Here is a 26,649-nt window from a genome sequence, read left to right as displayed (position 1 = left end):
TACCATTCTTACTGTATTCCTGCTTCTGGTATGTGTATGAATACGTTGGAGCTAAAATGCCCATTAACTCACCTAAATATAAATTTTCAGTGTCCGAACCTGAGGAATTGGACATTAGGTTATTCCTTTTTTCATAGCCTATACCAATAGTCTACTAAGAATTATTTAAAATAGAGTTTACAAAAAGAAGCAATCTGTGGCATTTATTTAACCTCAATATGTCTATTTTATCTTTTTCGTATACAATACCAGCCTTAGCATTTTCAGATAAAATATGGCAAAGTTTGTATAATGGGGAGGTAGATGCTAATACATGCCTCTAAAAAAAAGAACAACTTCATTCTAACAGAGGAATAATTATTTTTTAAACTAATAAGGAAATAATTCGTACCTATACAACTAAAACATAACCTTATCTACCCTAAAGTAGAAGATTTTTGAGGAATATCACATGTTTTAATGGAAGTTCTAGAGCGAATAGTAGCTTCTATTATTAATTAACTGCAATGATAAATTTTAATTTGGATTTTCTTTTGAAAATCATTCATGGAATTATAGCCAAATAAGCAAAAGCATACAATTCAACTTCATGCTCACAGAGCAATTTCATTAGTACATTTCATGAAATTTGGCAGCTCTTTTGTTAAATTCCTGACTTCTCAGACATTTTGCAATAGAACTGAAAGACTTAAAGCTACTTTAGTCAAATACTACAAGCAGATTTAATCTGGACTTGAATTCTGTTGTCATCGGCACCCATTCATATATAGTAATGTTTTACCTGAGGTAGAATCTTTATTCTAAGAAAGCAAACTAGCAATTCCTTGCTTTCTGAGAACTGTTTTTAAAACATGTCCTTAGTAGCACCCTCTACTAATGTCCTGGATTTTGGTAAGCATGGTGATTGCTTATGGTCAAGTTCTTCCAATTCGATGACACAAATCCTGGGGAATTATGGATAGACCTCAGTGTATATTTTTTGATGTTTGTGGTTTTAAATTTAGTGTGCATAGGTCACCAGCTTGCATGGGTGGTGTCATTTTCTTCTTACAAGAGATGTATGGGAGAATTAGCTGGACACTGGCAAGAATGTTGATTGAAATCATCACTGGGAATCAACAATTTTCAAAAACATTTAGGAGCCCAGCTTTTTTTTTTGGTGAGAATGCATCTCAAAAATAATCACTAAAGTCAATGCTGGAATTCGATATACTGATATAGGTTTCATTAAACACATTTTTAGTATAAAATGATATAAAGCTGTATCATTAGAATTGCTCCTAAACTGTTCTAATCCATAAGTCTCTTAAATCGATGTGATAGTTTCTTGTGTGGTTTTTGTGCTTTTCACTTTAAATTTTATTGCTTAGCATTACCTTGATGCCATTTTTACAGGATATTTAAATTAAATAAATTTGAGCAGAAAAAGAAATGGAAAGCAAATAGTTATAGGAGTCAATTTTGTCTTTCAACTGGTGTAACGACTGAAGAACATTAATTGATTGTTACATTTCAAATACATATAGACATGAATGGTTAAAGTCATTCTGTAAAAATAAAAAACGTAAGCAATAATAAAATTTATTTTAATATCAAAGTTATAGGTTGGGGTGACTGAAAAAAACATTGGTAGCAAAGTTTATATGTTTCTGAGAGTTTTGTTTTAAAAGCATGTTTTGAAGAGGAAGACAAGTAATATTAGATATGACACGAGAAGAAAATAAGTTTTAACTAAAAATGTAATGTGCTGACTGGGAGGCAGAAACAATTATATGTTTTACATGCTCAAATTAGTAAATAGCTGCAAGCAATTGTCACATTACATTTTTGTTCACCAGTGTTTAAGCAAATTAATTAAAGGATCTAAATCACATTTGTGTTTTTCAACCACATGCTTTCAAAATGTTAACACTGACTACAAATAATCACCTAAGATGAAAAATTATTTTTAGTTTCTTTGTTCTTTAGCTTCCTATTTCTTTAATTTCCTAAAAATGCTTACTGTAAATTGAAAAAATTGCAAGTCCAGTTTTAATGTTGCAGTATCAACTATGCCAATAAGAGTGGACAGCAATAAATACACTAATGGTAGTTTCAGTACAATGTGCAAATTTTGATGATTAATTGGAAAAAGCCATTTTGTAGTGTGACTCTGAAGTCTATATTAGTTGTACATTGGGTAACTACATACTTACTTTTAGGCCCATATATCTATTTTTAACTTATATAGATATAGCTTCCTGATCAAATATATGCTTGGAAAAAATGTTTGTTTTCTTTGTAGTCTGATAGGAAAGGGAAGGTTACATGCTTAAAAAAGAAGACTCAAATCTTTTGTATTTATAACCTTGGATTCTAGAAAAAGCTGTGAAAAAACTGAGTGCGAGAATTTTGAATACAAGTGTTTCTCTTGCTTAAGCTCTTTTCACATAATTTACTACTTAAGAAAAGCTTACCCAGGAAAAATTATGCCCAATAATTTTCCAAATTAGATCTAACATTCTTTACATGGTCAAGAAATTTACAAGTTTGTATGCAACTTCTTGCCTCCCAAAATCCAGAATACATTTTCTCTGGAGCATTTGTTTAGATGACTCAGAGTTGCTAACATAAAACAATATTTTGGTACTTGTATTGGGAATTATAATAAAAACGTGTTTGAACTGAATAAGGACTTGTGTGAATATTCTGTGCTAGAATAATGGGATATTGTGATCCATTTGAGTCTGTGCTTATTCCCAAGAGTGAATAAAATAAATGGCCAGGTTTTATACTTGATGTAATCATTCATATTTCAATGAGTATTTTCCCCCTGGAAGACAAAGCAAACTCTTTGTGATATTTGCATTAGTGAATTTTAGAGATAACTACATAATGTGTAACGCACCGTTTTAATCTTTAACATGGGGGCTGTCTTTATGTCATTGGTTTCATTCAAGACTTTATATAGCTCTGTGAAAGCTGGGTCACTTACCAGATAGAGGGACAACTAAATTAAGATATGCTTGCCAAGAGTTGTTAAAATGTAAATTGTTTCAAATAAAACCTTTAATATCAGATGTAGTTTTTAAGGTATAGACGTTCTTTTCTCATAGTCTTTAAAACCATAGTGTTTTCAGAGGTACATTAATACCTTCCAGGTGTGCTCAGTTACCTTAGAGATGTTAGAATCGGGGACACAAGGAAAAGACCTGAGCCATCAGAGGATTTATCGTGAGATTTCAGTGATCCCTTTCCAAAGCTGAAAATTTTATTTTATAATAATCACAGTCTCCTGATGATGTTTAAACTGGATGAGTAGAATATTATCACTATAGTGAGTCATCACTCATGATTCAGAGGAAGATTTGTGCCGTACCATATTGTGGGATACAATTTGAAGGTATTTATATAGTTTAAATGGACAACATGAAAAATGTATGTGTACGTAACCTAATGAATTTCTGAGTCCTGTTCACAGTAGTAAGTTATCATTAATTGACCTAAGGTTATAAATGTATATTTGAAGAGATGCATATGATCATTTTATTTAGGATTTGGATATTTTAAGAGATGCATGCCAGTGCCCCCAAAATCTATCATAGATTTATTTTAGAAGAGTAACAACATATGTGCAAAATATGTCCTCCCTGTTGGAGCCTCATTGAATCTGGAAGGAAAACTCTATGTCAGTAGGACCATTTAGATATGAAAAACAAATTTTATGGCAAGGTCTTTCCAGGAAATAAATCCTCTTGGATAGAATCCAAAATGGATCCATATCATACTTGATTGCATACCGTAGTGGATCGAGTTATACTGAAGCTTCATGCTTACTTGAGTAAGAAGATGCAGTCTTAAAATACCCTTGTATTTTATCCATAAGCGATGAAAGCTCTTAATTCTCTTCCTGTGCAGATTTTACCAGTTAAGAGAAAGAATCAAAAGGCAAAGTGGTAAAATAAAAAATATTACCCTTTAATTCTATTTTTTTCCCTTATATTGGAAATTCTTTATAGTACAACGGTAACTACTTTTCTTATACTATGTTATGAAGAAATGATTAAAACTAAATGTTACCAACGTAGGAAGAACTATCCTTCTGCACTATTATACTTACATATTTAGGTATTTTTTCTGAAACTAAGGCATATGTCTATTAAATTTTGAATTAAACGCTGAGAACTTTTTTGATTTGAGGGAGGCTGTATTTGTCACTTTTTGTGTATTTTCACGTACTTGTTGGTTATCAGTAATAGGTGTAATTTTAATGGCACTTGTTACAACTGGGAATTTCTCACTGATAATTTCAGCTAATAGCATCATTTATTCTGTGCTTCATTTAGTCACATTTTGCCTGTCTTTCTAATATTCTTTAATGCCTTCTTCATTCTTTTAGTCATTTAATTTTGTACCCTTTCAATTCTTGTCCAGAGTTAGAACATTTTTAAGACATTATAATTTTAAATTATCACAAATTTCCTTTGGGGTTAAGTAGCTATTTCCATTTTCCCATGAAGCTTCTATTTTACCATATTTTATTTTTCCATTGCCTAATGTCTTTTTTTAGATGAGATTCTCAAGAATAATGTTTACTTTTTAGCTTGGATTAGCTTGACAAAAATAGTACAATTAGTAGACAAAAATACAATGAATATATTTAGTATTTACTATGTGTTTTACTTAGTACAGGCATACTTGATTAGCCAGATGATATCTGCATGATAAACCAGTTTAAATGGTTTCTGTGATTTACCAGTTAATAAAATAACTAGCCAGTAAGAGTTAAACAACAGGATTGACTAATTTCTTCTTTCTCTGAAAGAAGTTGTTTTTTTCAACCGCTTCAATTAATTGAACCAGCTGGCACAATCAAACCTGTTATCTGTTTAAGCCTATCTAAGAGTCTTTTTCTTCTACATTTTTGCTAATTTAACTAACTGTGTTAACTGAGGACATTAATAGCAACTCCGTGTTGAAAATAGAAACCTAGAGAAAATATCAATTTGAAGGAAGTTGACAAGGCTAATATTTAAACTTCCTGGAAGGGGAAGGAACAAGTACCCTAAACAGACAATTCTGGTAATAGTCCAGACAGAATAAAATATTTTGTTGGTCCTTACCTCACACTTCAGAGGTATTTAAAATATACTTGTAATCATTGACTACTACTTCTCCTTTTTTCCTTTTTTCCTTCCTTCCTTCCTTCCTCTTTGTTTGGGGAGGGCAGGGATAGGTACTAACCAGGAGAAATTACCTTTAGTTCTACAGGTGGTAAAATAAAAGGAGAGAAGTCTTCAAAATAGAAGTAGTGACCCTAGAAAAGAAGAAAGAGAATAAAAATTTGTTAGATTATTTTTTTTTAATGCTTGTGTTTTTAGAACTTGTTTTTAAGTTCACTTGTAGTGTTAGGATATTTTAAAATAAGAGCATATTAGAGCATTTTAAAAGCATACTGAATATAAGTTTTTCTCTCACAGTGCATCTGTTACAGAAAGTTTGGGCAAGAAATGTACTGTGTAATGAATGTTTTCTTTACATTTCTATAATGATTAAATTTTGGTTAGACTTGTTCTTTAATGTCATTTGTATTTAATACCAAGATGTCCTGACAGAGAGGAAACAATGATAAACAGAGTCACATCACAGATCACACTTGATCTAAAGGTCCTATCAAACCTCATAAATATACTACCATGTGTAAAATAGGTAGCTAGTGGGAACCTGCTGTATAGTACAGGGAGCTCAGCTCGGTGCTCCGTGACGACCTAGATGGGTGGGATGGAGGGGGAGTGGGAGGGAGGCCCAAGAAGGAGGGGATATAGGTATACATATAGCTGATTCACTTCAATGTACAACAGAAACTAACACAACATTGTAAAGCAATTTTACTCCAGTTAAAAAAAAAAAAGGTCCTATCATTCAAAGGTCTGTTGTAGAGGCATGTAATACATCCTTAGAAAGAATATAATTGTTTATTTCCTCAGGCTTCATGGTGTTCATCTATACAGGTAACTCCTGATTACCTATATAAATTTCAGGATTTCCCATTGCCAAAATTTTTGTTTCTAAAAGACACGCATAGTTTAACTGGATGCTATTCCAAATCAGCATAGTTAAACATAATAGTCTTTACTGTGTACTTTCAAAATATATCAAAATTCCTCAACATGTAAACTTCCTGACTATTTTTTTACATCATATAAGATAGAATACTGTAGAGTCCCAAAATAAATTATCAATTATTTTTCCCTTCTCTCTTTCTTTAATTTCTATTTCACATAGATTAAAACTTAACCGTCATTTTGGCAGGATGTGTGATTTCAAGCTATTAAGGTGAGCTGTGTAAAAAGGAAGGTCAAAAACCATGAACTGAGTCATAAACTATGTAGCCTACCCCAGTGACCTACATTGTACATTGTATTTATGCTTGGATTTTTGAACAAATTTTGTTTATCTGTACAAAAGTATTGTCACAATATAAAATAGTTGTACTATGCCATTTTTTGAGTGTCCAGCAATACGTGTTAAAGTAATAGAACTATGGGTCTATTATAGATATGCTAAAAAGTGTTTTCATACTGGCTGAAATGGCAACATCTTATCATGTGAAGATACAGTTAATTTTGTGATTATTTTTGTTTGCGATTGCATTAAAGTTCTTATTTTTTAATATGTTATTGTATATGTAGCTAAGCAGTAAGATCTGTAAGATAAACATGAAAATTTGTGAATTTTAGTTTCACTTTAGAATAATTTCTCAAACCACAATATCATTTCCAAATGCTGTGACGTTTAGAATTGGGAGTGCTCGTAAGTTAATGCATCCTGATGTATTGCTTAATTCAGTATATAGAGAATCTTAATTTTTTAAAAAACTTATTTAATACGTAAATACAGGCATGAAAATGAGATCTATAGGTATGCAACTAAAAATTATTTCAAACAATGGTAAATGTGTGTGCCTATGAAAAATGAAATGATTGTGTCACACTAATCACCATACTTTTGAAGATGTACCATAAAATGACTTGGAGAAGACAGTATTGTTTATATTTATGAAAAAAGTACATTTTCCTAGAAAATATTCTCTCGTATTGGCCTTTCATACTCCATTTTTGTAAACTTTTTTGAGAATCTGTCACATTCTACTGACTTAGGAGTGTAATGTATCTTTTTTGGGAAACGATATGAATTATCTTTCTTGTACACCAGTCAGGATGTGAGTGAACTAATTTTTTGGGAAGTTACTCTCTATTATCTTTCTTTCAAAAGTGGGATTCTAACAAAGCAAATTTAAATATGTTTCTGACTGTGAGATAAATCTCCCCATTATGAAACACTGCATGATAGATTTACCTTATAAATAGCTTTTACGCGGTTATGCCGTACAATAAGGTGAGTTAGGAACTAAGTGAAAAGCTCTAAAGCGATAAATTTTTTTGTTTTTGGAGACTCAAAGGAATATCCATGTGCTAAATAGCATGCTTCTTGATTTCAGCCAAGTTCAAAAACTTTGTAGAAATAGATCATTTAAAAATGATAACTATGTGTCATTGTTGTTGTTGTTTTGTGTGTTGTTTGTGTGCGTATGTATTTTCTTTTTCATTTTAACCAGCCTCTTATACCTAGAAGTCCCACAAGCAGCGTTGCCACGCCTTCCAGCACCATCAGTACACCCACCAAAAGAGACAGTTCCGCCCTCCAGGATCTCTACATTCCCCCTCCTCCTGCAGAACCGTATATTCCCAGGTATAAAACTAACCATCATGTTGTTCTACGTAGCTTCTAGCTAAAGACTAACCTAAGTGCACGTAAACTGTGAAGTAAATTCTCACGAAACACCTTGAATATTTTCTCAGTTAAGAATTCTGAGCACATTCTGGAAAATCATTGCCTTATAGAGACTGTACTCTAGTTAATAATAACAATAACAATAACTAATTTGTATTAAACACTCTACATTAAATATCTTATAAGCATTATCTCACATAATAGGAAACTAATATAAAATAGCAGCTAGGATTATTTTAGTAAGTAAAAAATAAGTGAGGCTCTTTGGTAAGAAGCCACAGGAAATCTCAAGTTACTTTGAAGCATTTCATACTTTATTTCTAAAAGAGAAAGTTAGAGATAACTTCTATGCTTTCTTAAATGTATGTAATGAGGAAGATTTTTTTTTCTTGGATGATGATGAGGGAGAGTGTTTCTTCCCCCAATACCTCTGTCTCTACAGTTTCCACTTGGTTAGTTCATTAATGTTTCTTTCAGAAAGTAGAGAGAGTTTGCAAGAGAATGAGTTGCCTTTAAAGTCTATTTTCAGATTTCTGGAGGCTGTATCTCCATTTCATGTTCCAAATTCCTATTTGAAATTCTTGGCAGGTGGAAGACTATAACTTTGTGCCATCATGCATTTTGTCCAAAAGCATTATGATTTCCAGCCTTGTGGAATACAAAAATTATGGAAAAGGGCCAGCACTAAATGGGGATAATTAATACCAATCACAAAGTATTTTGATTCAGTTTTTAAATTAGTTGTGCAGTCAGTCAAAAACAATAATTTAAGGTCTCTTGTTTCCAAGCTATACTTAATATTAAAATTCTTTAATAAATAAAAGTACTGAAATTCCGTGTTTTAATTAATTTTCACTATTCTTCACTTTAGTATACCTAATGTTTCATTCTGTTGGATATGATGGTACTGACATTTTACCATCTAAATGCTACATGACAACATTGGCATGTCTGCAAATACTGTGTTGTCATCTACTAATAAAACTACAGTCAATTTTATTAACATTTTAGGTCTTTTTTTGAGAATTAAATGTGGTTGTGAGAACATGGTTTGTGAGAAGATACAATTTACTAAGCTGGCGTTTCCAAACTCGTTCTAATATATAATTTACAGTCATGTTAAATTTACAATCAGATGTACAAATTCATCTGATATCCTAGTCAAATTCAAGTTGAATTTTAATCTATTAAGATAGTATCAGACTTTTTGAATACTCTTGTAAGAGGAGCAATAAAACCATGTGTGTTTCAAATAGGAAATGAATCTTTTGGTTTGTTTTCATTTTAATGGGAAAGATTTTTATTTCAGTGCAAATGATTATTTAAAAGACCTTATTCTTCAGAGGGCTACATGTACAGATAAACATTAGAAAATTATTTTTAGCAAGTCTCTGCGGTTCTTTGATGTTCTTTCCTTGTCTCTTGGATAGGGAGGAACTTGTAATAAAGAGAGTATTTCCTAGACAGAATGTATTTAAAATGTACTTCAGAAGACAAAGGAGTTAAAGAATCCAGTTCTGTCCTCTAAGTGTGGTGCAGATATGATGAAGGCAATATATTGAAGTCAATAAAAAGCTTTAAACATGCTGTTTACAAAAACAGGAGAATGCAAGAGATTGAAGTATCAACATAGTGGTACTTGTTTTGGTAGTATTGCTTGAACGTTCCATACTTTTCAGTAAAATTCATAAGTAGGGTATTATCTGTCGCCTTAATTGATTCTTAGTCTAGTGTGTAATTTAACAGAATGTTCTAAATGTTTTTGAGTCAGATTATTAGTTACCTCGTCACACAATCGTTTGATATAGCCCAGTTAGAAAATATGTGCATGAAACTCCCTTTGTACCACAGCCTCATATAAATTATCTGCATTTTCTGGTTTGATTTGAAGTTATAGTCATAAAACTTTTTGCATTTGTCATTCTTTTATAGGTACAGCTGTGGCTTTTTTTTTCTCATTTTGAGGATGAATGAGGCTCACCTAATTTAACTCATCTGAACGTTTATTTTTTCCTACATTAAAAACTTTTGTTTATGTAGGATAGGCATTTGGGTGATAATTTGAATTGTAAATAATAAAAGCTTTCTCATCTTAAAACCAAAAAACCTTAAAAATGGTAGGACTGGTTGTCAAATTAGGTAGACTTTTTTTCATGTGATTATAATTCTTTGAACACATTTATTCCAGAAAAAGAATGTGATTGCAAAAGTGACTTTTTCTTTAAAAGAGAAAACACTCATGTATGTGAAGTGAGTGAAATTTGGTCAGTTTTTTATTATATGACTGTATACAATTTCGTTATCATAGTATACAGTGAACTTTTATACTTAACCAAATTTCTTTTTCTGTCATGAAAACCAAGAATTTATAGGTCTTGCACAACTGTGAAGTTTAAATACTAATTTCTCGTATTAATTTTATTGTGAGCCATTAAATATAAAGATAGTCCAGTGAAGCAGTGCTCTAACTTTCCATCTGTTCCCTTAAATCCTTTTTAGAGCAAAAGTGTAGATTTATTATATATATGTATAGATGTATAACATTAAGAAAATTTTTATAGCAGTACAAATTAATATGTTGAGTTATTCAGGGTCTCATAATGTGAGTACATATACACATAGCCACACCCACTTATATACGCAATACACGTATCAATTCATTCTACTGCAAAGTTTGGTTTTGATCTGTACTTTTCTTAATTCAACTTTATTGAATGCATCCCATATAGACATGTCTAATAAATCTTCTTTGTTGGTAGAAGGCCTCTCATACCATTATAGATAAGGAATACCAGCCCTTCCCATTTTCTACCACAGGGTGTGTCCTTATAAGTAGAGCATGGTGAATTAACTAGGGCTGAATCACCCTCTGATCTCAGCTGCATTAACATTCATGTCACAGGCCTGGCAGAAACGTCTGCCCATTTATGGATAGGCATAACCTTCCCCAGTGCCCCAAGTTCATTAGGGCTGTTTCCAAGCTAATTGCAGTGTCAGTTTCTTTTTGCTAGAGGACTAGCTAACAAAAAGCACCAGGCAATTTGTTAAGGAAAAGTTTTTAGCTAGCCAAAAATAAAATTGTGCCTGGATTTTATATTTATTTTCTTTGTGTTGCCTAAGAACTAGCTTTCATAGTTACAATTTGGTAATAAGCAATACTTTTATTTATACAATGGAATATTACGCAGCCATAAAAAGAAACAAAATTGAGCTATTTGTAGTGAGGTAGATAGACCTAGAGTCTGTCATACAGAGTGAAGTAAGTCAGAAAGAGAAAGACAAATACCGTATGCTAACACATATATATGGAATTTAAGGGGAAAAAATGTCATGAAGAACCTAGGGGTAAGACGGGAATAAAGACACAGACCTACTAGAGAATGGACTTGAGGATATGGGGAGGGGGAAGGGTAAGCTGTGGCAAAGAGGGAGAGTGGCATGGACATATATACACTACCAAACGTAAAATAGGATAGCTAGTGCGAAGCAGCCGCATAGCACAGGGAGATCAACTCAGTGCTTTGTGACCACCTAGAGGGGTGAGATAGGGAGGGTGGGAGGGAGGGAGACACAAGAGGGACGAGATATGGGAACATATGTATATGTATAATTGATTCACTTTGTTATAAAGCAGAAACTAACACACCATTGTAAAGCAATTATACTCCAATAAAGATGTAAAAAAATAAAAAAAAATAAAAGAGTGACAGCTTTCTGATTCAGTCAGTCTTGAGAATATTATTTACTACTTTCTACATAGTTCAAATAATAGGAATATAGTTCTCTTCATTTGGACAAACCCAACCTCGACATTTGTATACTGAGAGAGAAGTATAGTATACTGTAGTATAAAAGTATAATATTTTTGGTGAACTGAAACTCATATTTTAGAATTGACTTAGCTTTATAAGCTCATCACCATCTCATAAGACTTAATAGGTCACTTATAAATTTGTTATTTTTATCTGTCTTGTTATAATTCAGTTTATTCTGTGGATTTAAGATTTCAGTCTTGGCACTTAAAATTAAATTTTATCTGGTTTGATAGTATTCATGGCACTGTTTAGGGTAGAACTGGAAACAAGAACTAGGAAGAAATAAAATTAGTGATCAACAAGGAAAGAAACGTTGCATTTACATCCATAGTCATGTTCTAGAATATGAGCTTTTCTAACAGAAATTTTATAGCTAGTCAGTGAAATTATCATAAAATAAGCAAGGTTCATTTTAACTAATCCTAAATGGAATATTTCTACCAAATTATTGTCCCAGTCACCTGGGCTGTGTGATTAATATTTACTATGTGTGAGTAACAGTTTTAGGGATCCCATAAATTTAAATTAGAGATTTTTCACTTCAGAATCCTATAGAAAAAAAAATCAACTTGCCATCATCTTAAATCCCATTCTTAAACTCTATATATGGTAAGGTTTCTCCACCCTCTCTCCACAAGAAATGTTGCTGATGTGTAATTAAATTTTGATATATCCATTTAGAATGAGTTCCATGAACATATCTTTTTTTACTATTAAATGAGATAATACAGTTTAAATACAGAGAATAATTCTTTTCATTAAGGTTTATTTTAAATTAATAACAAGCTGTTTGAAATTCTTACAACACCAGTTTATATAGTGATAACTTAGTTCACAGAAGTGGCAGTTCTTAAATACATCTTTGTTTTTAAGCAGTGCAAATATTACCATGAATCAGTTAGATAAACTGGCAGAAGAAAGCTACATTGTTAGCACTGTTAACATTATACCTACTTTCTTAAGCACTAAAAGGAATTTATGAGCTAAGATGATGTCTTTCATGTGCCATAGTATTGAACATGGACTAGAGCAGGAGTTAGAAGATCCATGGGCTATGTCTAGCTGTGTAACCTTTAGGCTAGTCATTTAACCTCTCTGAGCCTTGGCATTTTTTTTTTCCTGCAAAACAGGAATAATTCAAAGTTGCCCTATAAACCTCAAAGAAAGTTTGGAAAGATCAGAAGATATATAGGAAGGACATTATTACTACTTTAGACTGTGTCTGTCATTTTACCACTGTAACACTTTTCTACATCCTTCTCCTTTACCATCTCTTTAGGGATGAAAAAGGAAACCTTCCTTGTGAAGACCTCAGAGGACACATGGTGGGCAAGCCAGTGCATAAGGGATCTGAATCACCAAATTCATTTCTGGATCAGGAATATCGAAAGAGGTTTAATATTGTGGAGGAAGATACTGTCTTGTATTGTTATGAATATGAAAAGGGAAGATCAAGTAGTCAAGGAAGACGAGAAAGCACCCCAACTTATGGTAAGAGTTCTTCTCTTACATTGATGAAAGAGCTTATGTCTGGTATGGGAATCTCAATTTCTTTTCCTAGGCTTTTGGGTTGTGAAAATTACTTGATAGCTTTTGAATCTTTATAATTGATCTGTGTCTGTCGTGTGCTTCCAAGTGGAATCTCAACAATATGAGGCATGACATTAAAATTTATTCCAGGTTTTCCAAAAATAAGCAAGAATAGTAGGTAGCATTTTAACTCATTAATGATTTACGGAAACCTTTTTGACTCACATGTAATTTTTGTAGATCAGGTGTTGCCAAACTGGACTAGTTCAAGGGTTTTTTTCCCGTTTTTTTTAATGAATATTTACTGTTAACATAACTTATTTAAAATAAAATTTCCTTATTTCTCAGGTATTAAAAAATCTTTAGATGGACTTTTCTGGGTAAAATCTCATCTCAATTTTTGTTTTTTATAAGAAGCTGTAAATTTTGAGTGGATTTTAAATAGGAAGGACATAATGTATTTAAAGCAAAGATGGGCCTAGAGTTACCATGTCCCAGGATTTTTTATCTGACTCCTGTTTTTCCATGCATGACCCAGAAAGTAACCCAGTCACAAATACTTAAAAATTGATATAGTGTAGCTGTAAGATTTGCAGATAAAGTTGCCTAAAGTTAAAGTAGTAACACCTATGGTCCTATTGCAAGAATGAGTGTATTGAACTGGAATTCTATGCTCCATCCTTTTCAGTTTTGGGGGAAGGGCAGTATCCTTGCTGATTAGTCCAGACTTGATCAGTGGGAGCTGAGCAGAAGGAAAGTTGTTTCTAACTTTCTCTTTCCACCTGCCTCCCTTACTTTTTCACTATGGCCATATGCCTCCCTCCTGTGGTTCCGAAAGATTACCTACGTTATTACCCACGCCCTGTTTCCTTACAGCTCTTTGGTAATAATTATGTATGAAAAGTTTTGGCCAAAACGATCCTAAATAATAGGAACCATACCTATCTTGCTTTGTGTTATTCTCTGTACATGTGCTGTTTTATCATGTGCTCCTCCTCAATTATACTACTCTGGTGGCACTTATTTTGAACTGTCATAAATTGAAGGTATTTGTACCTTTGCTTTTCTCCACTATTATATTGTAAACCTCTGCAGTATAGAGGCCTGCCATCTTTTTATCCCTGCCCCTGCCCCCCATCACATGAGATTTTTATTTTTGTTAATTTGTTGCACAAGTATTTATTGACTACCTATTATTGGATAGGCATTAATGTATAGCAACTCTTCTTTTGTTATGTCCCAGAATTTTCTGGCTATTTTCTACTTGTGTTGAAGTAGATAAGAATGTTTAATTTAAGGGGAACTTATAGTCACCAGATGAAGTTGATTATTGACAGCTTTATAAAAAAATAGTTTACTAAGTTCTTACTTAAATGGCTCTGAATTCTTAGTTCCTTCAAACTATGGTTTAAAACACCTAGTGCTATCATGTTCCACAGATCATATCTCTTCCAATAAAATAGAATACCATTTAAATTTTAGAAAAAGTAGATATCCTTTAGATTCTTGATATACTTTTATAAACCACTTAGGAGAAAAGAAATGTATATATGCTTAAAAGAGGGATAACGAAGTAAAAGCAAAAGTTCTTTTACTTTTGGTCATATAGTCTGAACTTTCACTAGAGATACTTATAGATACTTCAGTAGATTCCCTGGCACAACTTGAAAGTTGTTCCAGGTAGCTAGCAGTTGAATGTATATTTACCTTTTTAAAATCAGCTCTTAAATAATAAAACTTACCTTTCACATACGTGAATTTGTGGCCATAGTATTCCCAAAGATTAATTCATTTGTTAACTCATTCAGCTAATATTAGTTGTGTGCATCAGGTCAGCCAGGCACTTGGGATGCAAAGATGAATAAAACATAAATCTTCCCTGGAAGGCAGTCACAATGCAGAGGGAAAAAACAAAGAGATGCAGTGCAGCCACTTTAGGTAAGTAAGAAGGTGTGAACAGAGTGCTGCAGTAGCCTGGGAGCTGAAGCCCCAGAGTCTTCCTGGGAAGTCACATAAATAAAAGTGACATTTATGCTTGAGTTTTAAATGATGAATAGTCATTATCCAGGGTTTCTAAATGCTGGTTATCCCCACTAAATACCTGACACCTTCTCAAACCTAGGTCTGAGATCTGAGGGTTTATATAAATCTCCCAGCCCAGACCCTAAAGGTCCCAAGTAACTTCAAACCTTAATAAGCAATAATTGATGACAACTTCTTTATTTAACCTATAAAATGGTCCCATTACATGGACCCTCAAGTGTGACAATATTCTCTTGGATTTAAAAACAATGATAATGAAATACTTGATCCTGCTGAAGTATATTGAAAACAAAAAAAACCCCGAAGTTACAAAAAAAGTCCACATTTTATATTTTCTGAAAATGACAGTAATTTAACCTGTTAGCACTTGTGTAATACCTTAAAAGGCATTGTATAAGTCCTTTAGCCTTACAGTGTTCAACTTAGCTCTTAGTTACAAATACCCTTATCTTCAAGTATGTGGACTTAGTCACCATTACTACCTATTAACTTCCCAGCTTACCTGTTTACTCAAAGAGGTTTAGAGTTATAAGAGTCTAAATAGGATTTTGAGAAGCAAAGGAGAAACATGATACAGTTTTTTTGTTTGTTTGTTTTTTTGCGATACGCGGGCCTCTCACTGTTATGGCCTCTCCCATTGCGGAGCACAGGCTCCGGACACGCAGGCTCAGCGGCCATGGCTCACGGGCCCAGCCGCTCCGCGGCATGTGGGATCTTCCCGGACCGGGGCACGAGCCCGTGTCCCCTGCATCGGCAGGGGGACTCTCAACCACTGCGCCACCAGGGAAGCCCCATGATACAGTTTTTAGTGTGTGCTTTTGGTTTCATTCATATGATAGATATATAAGACAAAAATATTTAGGGAAGCTCTGCTATTAGACACTGTGACATAGAAACAGATGGAAAGAAAACTATTTGAAAATATCCTAATTGAGAGCTTTAAAATGTATTGATTAACCAAAGTTCTCATTTTATATCATGAACCCACTCTTTGTGGCTAAGAGTGAATTAAAAAATTAGTTATTTGCCCTAAGCTGTAAGATACAGTATGGATAGACAGTGGATGGCCCGTCTAGAAAATAAGTAAATAATACCTGTTGAGATTTATGTATGCCAGGCACTCTTCTAAGCATTTAAAAGTCATTAACCCATTTAATCCTCACAACAACCCTGTGAGGTAGATACTAATAGAATCCTCACTTTACAGATGGGTTAAATAACTTACCCAACTAGTAAGTGGTAGAGCTGGGATTAAATACCCATGGATATTTGTTGACTCTACCAGTGGTACTGGATAGCTAACTATTATGAAAATAATTTGCAAAAGTGTAGGAAAATAATTTCCAAAAATTTCATTACCCCTTCCAAATTCAAGCATTTGATTTCAGGCAAGCAGAACTAGATCTGTTCGAATATGTTTTTCTATATGTTTTGTATTTCCTGACACTATAATAAACATGCATTTATATAGACATGGCCTTAACACACTTTAGGAAAAGATTGCTAAATTGAGGGGTACAGTTAGCAACAATGTGTATGCCCTTTTTAAATGAGAGAGCATATAATAGGTTTTACTTTCCTAAAACAATAAACAAGAATGATTTCTGGAAATACAGATATAGTAGGTGAGGCAACCTAGATTAGTGATCGCTGGCATTGACTTTATCATCAGCCATACTTGGTAATCCTGACTGCCATCTAATTAGTCCAGTGTGACCTTAGGAATGTTACTCAAGGCCTCAGTTTTCTCATTTGTTAAATGAAGATGATAATATCTTCCTCATAGACTTTCTGTTAGAATTTAAGGACAACACACTGTAAATTGCCTAGAAAGTGCCCAGTATGTGCTAGATATTTCTTTTCACTGTTGTCATTATTACATAGAGACTTTAATGCTGCTGAGAAAATAGATCTTGAGTGTTTTTACCACAAAAAAAGGGTAACTATTTGAGATGATAGATGTGTTAAATAGCTTGATTGTGGTAATCATTTCACAATGTTTACATATAATATCAAATCATCATGTTAATATATGCAGTTTTTATTTGTCAATTATACCTCAATAAAGCTAGGGAAAAAAAACAAAGAACTGAAATATCTCAACAGGTAAATAATAATAATATGAGCCATTTAAAAGTCTTTCAAGAATAAGATGGAGTGAATAAACAGAAAGTTCAGAAAAAAAAAGAAACTTTAATGTGAAAGTAAAAGGGTGAAAAAAGATAGCATTAAATCACTATTTGGTCTCATCTGCTCATGCTTCAAAGGCAAAGATTCAAATTTGATGAGATCAGTTGCTTGACAACTTTTCAGAATGGTAATATTTCCCATCAGCTTTCCCTTTTCACTGTTCACAGATTCCTTGCCCTTGCTGTTCCATCATAGCACATTTCTGTGCATAGAAACCTGCTAAAAGGTAGACACAGTTGGCTGAGTCCCTTTGTGGTTGTGAGTGGTCATATTTTATAAGAATAGGATAAAAACATTTTTTACAGTAATATTATAGAATAATATTGGTTTGAAGGAATTCAGACCTTTTCTGATTTATTGAAAATCCAGGACCTCACAAAAAGCACGTGAACGAATGCAAGGTTGGTATTTTACAAGTGCTCCTCAGAAATGTTATTTGTACACACTGTGCATTGAGGAAAATTAATTTCTGTAATATTATACCTGAACATTTTCCACCAGAGTAGTTGGGACAAGAGAAAACCAAATACCATGTCCCTTTTATCCACTTGAATAGCAAATGGCTTGAAGTGATTTAACAGTAGCGTGGTGAAGGACTTATGGGCAGTGATACTGTGAACTGAGTTTTATCAGTGTGAGGTAGGGATATGGTCTGAAGGTTCCAGGGTCTCTCATACTTCAAAATCACCTTTCTCTGTCTTACAACTTCATTCTATCTTTTGGGCAGTTAAATTAGAATTAATAACATTATTTCAAACATTTCTTAAAGGTAAACGTAATACATTTGCATTTCTTTATTTCCAAATAGAAGCTTGTTCCCTTTACTGTGATTTTTGCATATAAATTATCTTCCTTATCAAATAAAAGTTCAGCTGTCATTCATCAGCTATGCTAGAGAGAAAAGAAAATGGGATTCTAACCACAAGAAATTTCTGTGCTCAAGTAAAACGCACTACTTCCAAAGCAGAACTAAACATAGAAATAGAAATTAGTGAATCAAAAATTCAGAAATATGAGATATGTACTATACTCACAGGAATTCTTATTCCTTTGGACTTATTTAATACACTTCATAAAGACTGCATGTTAGTTAGCTTCACAAAATAATTTTGAATATCAAGGTGATGGTGATAAGGGACCATGTAACTGATGGAAAAGTAGTTCAGCAATATTTTGGCATAGAAATAGAAAATAGTCTGTTCCTAATGTAAAAATTAGAGTAATCACCTAGGGAAGGCACTCTTCTTTAATTTGTATAATTTTACTGATAGAAATAGAGCATGAGTTTTGAGGTCAGATAGACCTGAATTTGGTGCCAAGGCTTGGCCTTTAATAACTGATTGACCTTGTAATTGAGCCTTAGCCTCACTGTGTTTTTGTTTCCTTATCTGTAAAATGGGATAGCAATACTACTTTTAGTGTTTTTATGAGCATTAAATGAGATACTATATCTCAAGTACTTAGCACTGGTCTTGCCTCATAGAAAGTACCTAGGGAAATGGTGCCTAGGGACTTCCCTGGTGGTCCAGTGGTTAAGACTTCGCCTTCCAATGCAGTGGGTATGGATTCGATCCCTGGATCGGGGAGCTAAGATCCCACATGCCTCACGGCCAAAAAACATAAAACAGAAGCAATATTGTAACAAATTCAATAAAGACTTAAAAAAAAAAAAGAAACCATGCTTACAAGAAATGGTGCCTAAATGGCATAATAAATTACTGCTGCTCATAAATAAGTGTCTCAAAGATTCTGAAGTGCTGATGGATCAAATTAACACTTCCTCCTTTCCTGTGGAGGGACTTAATAAAGAACAAAAGGAATGGAAGTATTCCCTCGGTTTGGTCCCTCTACCTACCCAATAAATAACCAGCCATTTAAATCATACCAATTAAAAGAAATATAGAATTTGCTTGTTTCTTTTGGTTTGGTTTTGAAAAGTAGAAGGAAGAGCATCAAATAGCTCATAACACTAGAAACCTTCGTGATCCAAGTCTTCTTTTAAGTTCTGTTATTGAAATCACTGCCTCATATGCTAGGCAGAAGGGCCTAGTTATAACCTCTCAGCATCAAAATTTTGAAAACAGTTCAAACCCCACACTTTTTTAAAGTTTAAGATTAGTTGCTTTTAAAAAAGGATAGTGAAAATAATATATGAAATAAGTTAAATAGTTGGAGACTTTCAAAGAAATGAAACCTGGCAAGATCAGATTGCCCTGAAAGAATTGAAGGTACTAGGTAATAGATAAAACAGTAAGCTTAAGAAAAAAAAAAAAAACTTTTAATAAAGTTCCAGAATATTAATATGTGGATAAAAAAGAAGGATTAGCAAACCAAATCAGCAAAGCTGATGCAACTATTAGAGGAAAAGAAAAACTCTTCAAATGAATTAACACAAAGATATTAGTGCTTCCCTTAAAGACAAAATGGGAAAGCCAAGAATAGAAACAGTCCAACTCAGAGATTCTCAACTGGGGTCAGTATTGCCCCCTAGGGGCATTTGGCAATTTCTGGGGACATTGGTAGTTGTCATAAATGGGAGTGGAGGTGCTACTGGTATCTAGTGAATAGAGGCCCAAGATGCTACTAAACATCCTACAATGAATAGGACAGCCCCCAACAATAAAGAGTGATCCAGTCCAAAACATCAAGAGTGCTGCTGTTGAGAAACCCTAGCTAAATTAAGAAGAATCAGTTGCAGACAAATTGAATACAGAAGCAGATGTATATGACTAGAAAATCAAAGAGCCCTTGTATGACATAGGACCAATTGCCTTTTTTTTATTCAAAGAATCTGGGAACTTACTGCTCTGGAAGGATAGACCTGCATTTACTCAAACTTAGCATATTCTCTATAAGGTTGTGAGTATCTGAGATGACTTACCCTGCTCTATAGTAGAAAACCTAATCATGACATCCCCTGGAACAGGAGGGAACTCATTGTGCCTAGTTGAAATCGGAATGCACTTTCCCTCAATGGGAAAAAGATATAATAAATGGCAGCAAGGTGAAATTTAAATAGAGTGGTTAGTGTCTGCTTTCAGATCACAATGTGGCTTAAGTAATCCAGCATTTTCCTATGTATGTTCTTCAGATCACTAGTTCTGAAAGAGAATCTTTGTAAATGAAAGAGATTACGTGGTTAAATAAGATTGGGAAGCTCTGCATATTTTATCCCCCTCTTGGAGATTAATAAATGCACATTAGCATACTAAAGGCTTTGAAAATCTTGTTGAATTGGGGTTAGCTTATTGTTTCCCATATGTATTTGTACATTGCATCTTTTTTGGTTTTGGTCACAAAATATTTATTAACCTCCCAATGGAACTAATGTTTGATGGAATATATTTTGGAAAGGCTGAAATAGAGTTGCAGCTCCTCTTAAAGACCAATATACCAATGCTAAAATTTCTTTGTTTTAAGTTGCAAACAGCTGACCTAACAGATAAGCATTTGGAAAAGCCTCTATTCTTAACTTGAAGTGTGCCCCAGCAGACAGCTTGTTGAATGTCATCTTCATTTTTATTGTGCAGAAAAGCCATTTTCTAGAGTAAATCTTATTTGTGATGAAAGTCCAAACTAAAGTAATAAATATTAACTGGAAAGATCAGTGCATGGCTCGTCATAGAATTACTGGTATCACTGCAAAACAATTTGCTAGAATCATGAAGGAAATAGAACCCTGGGGATAGAAAATGTCAAGTGTTATAGCCAATCTTGTTAAAAGAGAGATGACTAAAAATTATACACTGATTATCTTAATGACTGGAGACATTAGAGGAAATAATTAAAAGAACATACAGCCATTTAAAAGTATGACAACCTAGCATCACTTTATAAATAACACATCATGTCAAACCAGTTTATTTTCCATCTTTGTTAAGGGATGGACAACAAATACAGTTACATCTACAGTTTATGTTCTGATCCTCCATTAGTTCTTTACCTAGCCTTTAAGAACTTTTTGCAAGAGTTGCAAACTGGCTGGGAGTATACTTTTTTAAAAAGCAGTAATCATACATGTCAGTGAATTATTTTTGAAGAAAAATGAATTGGATTTTTGTGTAATGCAATGGTCTTGAATTCATCACTGAGGCAATTTAATGCAGTGAAAAGAGTACTGAAATAGAAGTTCAAAGTCTACATTCAGAGGCTGACTCCAAAACTAATTATCGGTGAAATCCTAAGAAATTAACTGTGGTGTGTGTGAAGTTTTTCATCTCTACCTTTCTTTCTAACTTCACTGACTAATATGATCCCAAAGAGAAAAATATGTGAAAGGAATTATAAAGTTATTACGTCGTTTTGTTTATTTCAAATGAGGGTCTTCAATTGAGGGTCTTAATCATTGTCCTTTTCGCTTTTCATGAGAAGGGGTGACTGTCTTCTATAGGTTGATAAGATTTTCAAGATACTGCTTTTACTAAGATCTTTAAAAATAGTTTGCTTTAATTGTAGTTTTTAACTTGAAAATGGGATGTTTTTAACCAAATACTATTTACCCCACATCATCTTTCTTTCCCGCAGTTGTATTGCTGAGCACAGCAGGGGGCAAAAGTATTTAGCAGAGCTCATTGTTTTTTTACCCACCAGAGCCTTCAAAAGAGAACCCAGAACTCTTTTGCCGCTTAGACAGTATTTAAACCATGTGAATCCTTCCCCGTCTCTATGCACAGTGGCAGCATTTCGACTAAAATAACCTTTCTGAACTCCAGTGTGTACAGCACATTTGCTCTCTTGGTAGAATGTAATTTGATTCAAAATGTAATTAGCCTTGGAATCAAGTGTTAAAAGTTCCCTATAATTTTTGATGCAGTTCAAAATTTTCTCCTTCAACAATTTTTATGTGAGTCCCCATTTAAAGTCTAGATAACCTTTAGGAAGCAATAGGAAAATTCACAAACAAGATGTAGCTTATTCTTTGAAATGAGATTTTAATTGTTTTTGTTCTCCATTAATGCAACTGAGACGATTTCAAATTAATAATCATTAGGTTTGTATTTGATTTATATTATAAGGCATTAAATCCAGTACTTAAATAATCATCACATTGTGATGTTTACAAGCCACTTTTTCTCCAAGCTCTTTTATCCAGAAATGAAAATTTAAAAATATGGCCCTAGGGATCAGAGTGCCCAGTTTTTACTTATTTTACTAGATCCAGATATGTTGCCTTTATCCTTAAAAAATTACTGACTTTCCACTTAATTCAATTTTACTCCTCTTTAAATGTGTGATTCTCTACCTTAAATAATCTCGGGATGTTTTCCTAGAAATGCAGTCAACCATCTGAAAGCAATTTTTCTGTCTGGTATGTGGGGAGTTTGATGGCATGTATGTGGCATGCTTATAGCTTAACATTCCTTAATACACTCATTTTCATCAAAATATTGGCTAAAATATTCAGAACAGATGTGTATATGTGTGTATGTACATATTTTTTCTCCTTAGCCTCTAGAGAAAGCTTCTTTTGTGATTTTTAAAGGATATATCAGACGTAAGGAGAAATTTCTCTGCAGTCTTTTTTTTCAACTCTTTGACAACTGTAATTGAGAAGATTACTTCTCAGATGCTGTATATCACCCTGAAACTTAATGATTTTAGCATGTTGGGGACAGAGTTTTTAAAAGGTAGGGGAGGGATACAATTGAAAAAGGCAGCAATTCAGTAGTATTTCAGCATACATCATGGGTAGCTTAATATGGGAATGTTTCTAGATAAGAAATCAGGAGGCAGGACTTCTAGTTCTGGCTTGATTACCAAACAGCTCTGTTAGGCTCAATTTGTTAGAATAATGAAAGTGGTTGGTCAGGTTCCTTAGAAGGAAGTGAGGGAGGGAGAGTGAAAAGGAGGGGAATGGAAAGTTGACAGGAAGGAAGGGGAAGGAAACTTTGAAAATAGAAACTAATGGTATCGCTTGGACCTTTTTAGTCCAATGTATGAGGAAGGTCCCCTGTTTACTTTCTTAACAAGTAATCAGTTAACAAATATTGAGCTGTTACTATGTTTAAGGCACTGTGCTAAGTGCTGGGAATACCACGGGTAGACAGAGAAATTTTTGTTCCTTTGTGAAATTTACATTCTAGAATAGGAACAGAATTGAAGCAACTAATTTAATAAATACTTATTTGACTATAACTGGCATGCTATTTTTAAAAAGCTACAAAAGAAAATAAAAACAAACATAGAGGAACCCAACCTAGAACAAGGTCAAGGAGAGTATCCCTGAGGAAATGACATTTTTGCTTAGCTCTGAAGGATGCATGTGAGTTTAGGAAGAGAAGAGGAGACAAAAACCAGAGGAAGACAGAATCCTGGGTGCCAGGTAAAGAAAGTGTTTCAAGAAGGGAATAATCCTCTGTGTCAAATGTTGCAGACAGATCAGAAAAGTCAAGGGTTCTGAGAATTGTCTATTGGATTTAGCAACATGGAAGCACTAGTGACCCTGACAGTAGTAGTTTTAGTGGAGTTCAGGGGGCAAGAGCTTAATTGGAGAAGGTTCAAGAGAGAGGAGGAAATTCCACATATAAGTGAGATCATACAGTATTTGTCTTTTTGTGTCTGGCTTATTTCACTAAGCATAATGTCCTTCAGTTTCATCCATGTCATCACAGATGGCAAGCTTTCCTTCTTCTTATGGCAGAGTAATATTCCATTGTATACATATACCACATTTTCTTTATTTATTCATCTACTGATGGACACTTGTTTTGTTTCCATATCTTAGCTATTGTAAACAGTGTTACAATGAACATGAGAGTGCAGATCTCTCTTAGACAGACTGATTTCATTTCCTTTGGATATATACCCAGAAGTAGGGTTGCTGGATCCTATGGAAGTTCTATATTTAATTTTTTGAGGAACCACTCTAATGTTTTCCATTGTATACTTGAATTTTGCCAAGAGAGTAGATCTTAAGTGTTCTCACCACACATACACACGCACACACATGCAGATGGTAACTATATGAGGTGAAGGATGTGGTAACTTGATTGTGGTAATCATTTCACAGTGTGTGTGTGTGTGTGTGTGTGTATAATCACATTGCAAACCTTAAAAAGTCATGCTGTACAGCCTTAATGTATAACATTTGAATTTGTCAATCATACCTCAGTAAAGCTAGGAAGAAAAAGAGGAAGAGAGAAATTGGAGACTGAGAATAGAAGTGAGACTTTAGGAGTCTTTCTCTAAAGGGGACCAGAGAAATTAAGTGGTAGCAGGGTGGCTGTTTATTGTTGAAGAAGGGTTTTTTTTTTTAAGGTTAGAGAAATTACAGCATGTTTGTATGCTAGTGGGAATCATTGGGTCGAAAGGGAAAAATTGATGCTACAGGAGCAAGTAAGGTAGAATTGCTCAAGAGATGCCCTTGAATAAGAAAGAGGGAGTAGAATCCAGTGAACAGTCCAGTAATTTGGGATCTCCCTAATGTCTAGCATCCTTTCATTCAAGCATTCAAAAGAAATTTAATGAATACTTGCTCTGGGTCAGAATCTTTGCCAGGAACTTCCATAACAAAGATATGTAAGTTCCTGCCAAAAAGTAGAAAAACCCATAAACAGACAGATACAATACAGTATAATTAAGGATCATATATACAAAAGGCACTAGGGAAGAGCTAAGGGAGCCCAAGAGAGTGAGCAATTAACTCTGCCAAAGAGCACTGTAGCATTTGTAATAGCATTGAAAATGCTTTACTGTCTAAGGAAAAAGTTGGTTTATTTTCAAGCAATTCTGTACACTAGTATTAAAACATAGCAATTTCATATTAAAACAGAGTATTAGATCATTATAAGGCATTCCATCACATCAGTATTCTTTTTTTTCTTAGTAGATTACCAGTTTATTGTAAAAGGATATAACTCAGGAACAGCCAGATGGGAGAGATGTATAGGGCAAGGCATGGGGCAAGGGCTTGGAGCTTCCATGCCCTCCCTAGGTGCGCCACTCTCCTAGCATCTCCACCTGTTCAGCAGCCTGGAAGCTCTCCAAACCCTGTCCTTTTTTGGGTTTTATGGAGGCTTCATTGCATAGGCACAATTGATTGAATAATTGGTCCTTGGTGATTAAACTCAATCTCCAGCCCCCTCCCATCTCTGGAGGTTGTGGGGGGGTGGGGGATAGGACTGAAAGTTCCAACCCTCTAATCACATGGTTGATTCTTCTGGCAACCTGCCAATAATTGGAATATTAACCATTGTCTTTGGACAATGGATCCCTGTCCGACCCTATCTCGTTAATATCACTACTCTCCTGAATTATCTATTGTTTCTTTGCTTTTTTAGAATAGTTTTTATCAATTTACACATGTGCCTTATAATATGCTGTTTAGTTTGGCTTGTTCCTAGACTTTCTAAAACTCCTATCTGCTTTTTCTTTTTAGATTTAATATATCTTTATTTTATTTTTAACCATTTTTATATTGAAGTATAGTTAATGTACAATGTTGTGTTAGTTTCAAGTGTACAGCAAAGTGATTCCGTTGTGTGTGTGTGTGTGTGTGTGTGTGTATATATATATATACATATCTATACATATATATGTATAGGTATGTATAGATTCTTTTTTGAATTCTTTTCCATTATAGATTATTACAAGATATTGAATTATAGTTCCCTGTGCTAAATATTCTTTAAATTATATTTAAGGTTCTGTTTGTGTTTAATTGCAGCTAAATATAGTTCATTATTTTTAAAAAGCTACTTGCCATTAATTTCAGAATAAAATTCAAACAAAATCCAAAAGTATTTATCTTTGACTTCTTGAACATTTATTAGATTACAATAAGAAATACAGTGCACAATTCCTGCCTCTATAGAGATCTCAGTTAGAATGCTCCAGATGTACAACAGATATGAAAAGCCAAGTAACAGAATAATAATTTAACTATGAGATACTAGCACAGATTTATCACAAGGTTTATGACGATGTGTCAAATGAACTCTATAATTAATAAATGTTTCATGCTTAAAGGAATAAAAAATTTCTGTAAGAGGAAGTAGTCAGCAAAATTTTTAAATGGGCTTTTATCTTCATGTTTTTACTATATTCTTGACTATTATTAATTTTCCTTATGAATTAGTAAATAGCGTTATTACATAAAGAGATACCTTTCAATTTTCCAAATTATTTTTCAGAGATTTATTACTAATTTATGCACAATTACGTCGGAATGAGTCAGATGTGTTTAATAAGGCTTAAAAGGTCATACGAGCATAAAAATACTTTGCCTGTATTAATAATAGTGTACATTTGATTTAAATCTAGCAATAATGCATGTAGAACTCTTTTTCTTAGCATCACT

At 33.6% G+C, this 26,649-nt stretch overlaps 1 protein-coding gene across 4 annotated transcripts in view; it reads left to right on the top strand.

Annotated features, from left to right (window-relative positions):
• The window catches only part of CNKSR2 (connector enhancer of kinase suppressor of Ras 2), a 256,343-nt gene that overhangs the window by 139,889 nt on the left and 89,805 nt on the right, over positions 1–26,649 (top strand). For all 4 annotated transcript variants that reach the window (XM_027096112.1, XM_027096113.1, XM_027096115.1 and 1 more), the window contains 2 exons: positions 7,598–7,731; positions 12,868–13,079. In XM_027096112.1, coding sequence (XP_026951913.1) covers positions 7,598–7,731; positions 12,868–13,079 — 346 coding nt within the window. The remainder of the gene's footprint in view (positions 1–7,597; positions 7,732–12,867; positions 13,080–26,649) is intronic.

The sequence above is a fragment of the Aethalodelphis obliquidens genome, unplaced genomic scaffold (assembly GCF_003676395.1).
Source record: "Aethalodelphis obliquidens isolate GAN/ISIS:26980383/991018 unplaced genomic scaffold, ASM367639v1 scaffold99, whole genome shotgun sequence".
In the NCBI taxonomy this organism is placed as follows: domain Eukaryota; kingdom Metazoa; phylum Chordata; class Mammalia; order Artiodactyla; family Delphinidae; genus Aethalodelphis; species Aethalodelphis obliquidens.
The sequence above is the reverse complement of the archived record's forward strand: the minus strand, read 5'-3'. Positions and strand labels throughout refer to the sequence as shown.